Source organism: Thunnus albacares, chromosome 2 (assembly GCF_914725855.1).
Source record: "Thunnus albacares chromosome 2, fThuAlb1.1, whole genome shotgun sequence".
NCBI lineage: Eukaryota > Metazoa > Chordata > Actinopteri > Scombriformes > Scombridae > Thunnus > Thunnus albacares.
In genome coordinates, this window is record NC_058107.1 from 32,289,497 (window position 1) to 32,292,627 (window position 3,131).

Sequence of the window (3,131 nt, forward strand, 5' to 3'; positions counted from 1 at the left end):
ACATTGTTCCTCTCACATTTTATTCTTATTCCGTCTTCCGTATGTTTTTTTGCCGTGTTTCAACTGCTGCATACTTTGTGCTATAATAACCATTCAACTGTCAATCTGTGCAACTCATTCAGCAGATATGTGCTTGTATTTTTCTGAAATGTAACATGTTTCAGCGATTTTATAGAATTTTTTAAAACATAAAAATTTATAATGGCAGTCTATGGGACGAACCGTCCAACTAATTTGGAACTAGTGTCACTTTGACACTCAACTGCTTGGACGTCCCTTATCCTACAGACGCCATTCAAACTTTAAAATGTTCACAAAACTTTGAACTTTCAAAGTTATCAGATTATTTAGTGATATCTTTTATAATTTCAACATTTTGTATCCATATTTTCTTGTGAATTCATCTTTATTTTAAGAGGTGACACAACTAACTTACACACTAAATCTATTTTTGAAAGCCAAGAAAGCAGAATCAGAGTATTTAACAACATAAGTAAATATTCTGTTGAAATCCATCACAAAGTAAGCTTAATATCAACAGCAGGAGTTGACTAAATGACTAAATCCTAAACGGCTCAACATCTTTCAAAAATTCAGATGAGAACAATGGTTTACGTTTTCATGTTTTTACATGAAAACAAGAAAAAAACAATATCTGTGACCCTCAACAACAAATCAGTTCTGTTGAAGAACAAATAATAATCAATCAGAGCCAGAATGATTTTTGATACACTGAACCACTGAGACTCTGAGTTTAAAGTGTAAAAAATGAAATTAAAACATGATCAAAACTGAAATAACTCATCAGAAGATCCAGAAATCTTACAAACTAAAATTGATGACAATTAAAAAATAGAATCACTTAACTTGAACAAAATCTGCTCAACAACTTCTAACCAGACTAATGAGATCTAACAAACAGCCTTAATTATCTGTTTAAATGTTTTTCACTTGATAATACACACACACACACACACACACACACACACACACACACACACACACACACACACACACACACACACCTCCTGAACATCACAGAGAAATCTCAGTTTAACAGATTTTGATATCAGTGGTTTTAGCACCACCAGCTGGTCCAACACTGAAATAAGGGAAGAGTTTCTCAGTGAAAGTGTCTCTGTGAGTGCAGATGTGAGTCATGTCTTCAGGGTCGTAGAAGGACACCTCCCCCCTGTCATAGTCCAGCTGAACTCTGATCCTCTGGAGACTCTTCTTCACTCTGACAGTCCTACCATCTCCATTAGTGCATTTTCCACTGTGATGCTTTAAACACCAGATTCCATTTTTTGGTGAGGGGAGACACTTTCCCTTCCTGTCAACTGACTCTTTAACCAAACCCACATTCCAGCCAGGATGGTCTCCCACCTCCACCTCCCAGCTGTGCTGCCTCCCTGAGCTGAAGCCCTCAGAGCCCAGAACAGTGGCATAATTAGTGTTTCTCTCTGGATTATCAGGGAGCTGCTGCTTTGTGTTTCCACGTCTCACACTGGTCAGATCATCAGACAGATAGTGCCAGGGGCTGGCAGTGTTTGGGTCCAGAATGACAGGACTGAAGTGGACCTTCTCCTTCATCTTCTCCCAGACTCTGAAGGACAGGTTGCCCAGGTGTTTGGCCACATCTATCAGTGCTCCTGAGACCAGCTGTGGATCTGGCAGTGAGCACTGGTCTCTGGCTCTGGTCTGAGTGGGTTTATAACTGTTGAGGAATGACACGTTGTGTTTCTGCAGGTCTTCTTCGACAGCAGAGATACTGTCTGACAGAGAGGAGATCTGCTCCTGAATACTCTTCATCTCTCTGCTGATAGTCTTCCCCTTCTGCTCCTCTTCCTCCCTCAGAGCTGCCAGTCTGGACTCCTCTTCCTCTTTCAGGAACTGGTGGAGCTTGTTGAACTCTGCTCTGATCTTCCTCTCTGTGGACAACAGCTGCTTCTTGGAGTGTTGAATCACTTCATTGTATGTTTTCTCCACTTGTTTGTATTTGTTCCTCTTGTCCTGCAGAGACTTTAAGTCAGATTTCAGCTGGTCCTTCAGGTCACTGACTGCTTGTTCTACAGGAACCACCTTGTGACTCTGGTGGAGAGAAACCTCACAGACAGGACACACAACTCTCTGTTCATCCTCCCAGAACATTTCAGGCTCTTCTTGATGTTTACTACATGTTGCCATCAATTTCTCTTCTCCCTTTTCTATCTCAGATGATCCAGCTTTCTTTCTCTCAGCAAAAGAGTCAGCTAGTTCATTCAGTGTAAGGTTCACCAAAGGATAATCTTTTGAAGATTTTCTTTTACAAATGGGACAGTTTTTGTTTTTAGCTTGTTCCCAGAATTTTTGCAGACAGCTTGAACAGAAGCTGTGGTTGCAGGTCAGAGACACAGGATCTCTGAAAGTCTCTGAACACACATGGCAAGTCAGGAAACCTTCAAGAACATCTTTCTCAGCCATTTGTTTTGGTGTCGAAATGATCTTTCAATAGTCAGACTCACCAAGTTACTGTTCCTTCACTTGATCACTCAAAGTCCTTCAAATGGGTGTTTTTCAGCAGAGATCTCTCACCCTGTAATGGCGTCTGAACTCTGATCTACAATGTCAAAATCTGCATTCAGTTCCTATTAATAGAGGGGAATGATGCTATGTAGTTTTATCACCAGCAGATGGTGGTGCCAGCATGTCCCTCAGAGTAAAATATTTTACTCTGAACTCAGTAAAGTACGGATCCTTGTCTCATATATAGGCTTTTTAGTGTCATCATATATGAGAAATAAAAGGTGAAATGGCTAAATTCTGTCATCTTTTTCTTCCTTGAGTATAAAATGTAGGAATTTGTGCACTCAAATATCTTTATGATTTTATGGGGAGAATTATGAATTATTATTGTGCACAACTCCAACATGAAATTATTTGTCCAGTGACATAACTCATATTAGAGTAGGTAGGTCCCCTTGTTGGACACACAAGAGAGGTCAATTAGAATTATGATTGTTATTAATCTTAATTATGATTTTTCAAGGGTATAGGTCTTTTAAGGTTAAGTGACTGAGATGCAAGCACAAGAAAACACAAACAAGTCCACTTTAGTTACATACACATTTATTACTAATACTACAGGTACA

General features: G+C 39.5%; 1 protein-coding gene across 1 annotated transcript; it reads right to left on the reverse strand.

Moving 5' to 3' along the window:
* Positions 1–564: 564 nt before the first annotated feature.
* Positions 565–2,587, reverse strand: LOC122966730 (nuclear factor 7, brain-like). The gene has a single exon (XM_044331038.1). The coding sequence runs from the start codon at positions 2,461–2,463 to the stop codon at positions 1,054–1,056; it is 1,410 nt and encodes a 469-aa protein (XP_044186973.1). The 5' UTR covers positions 2,464–2,587; the 3' UTR covers positions 565–1,053.
* Between the last annotated feature and the right edge of the window lie 544 nt (positions 2,588–3,131).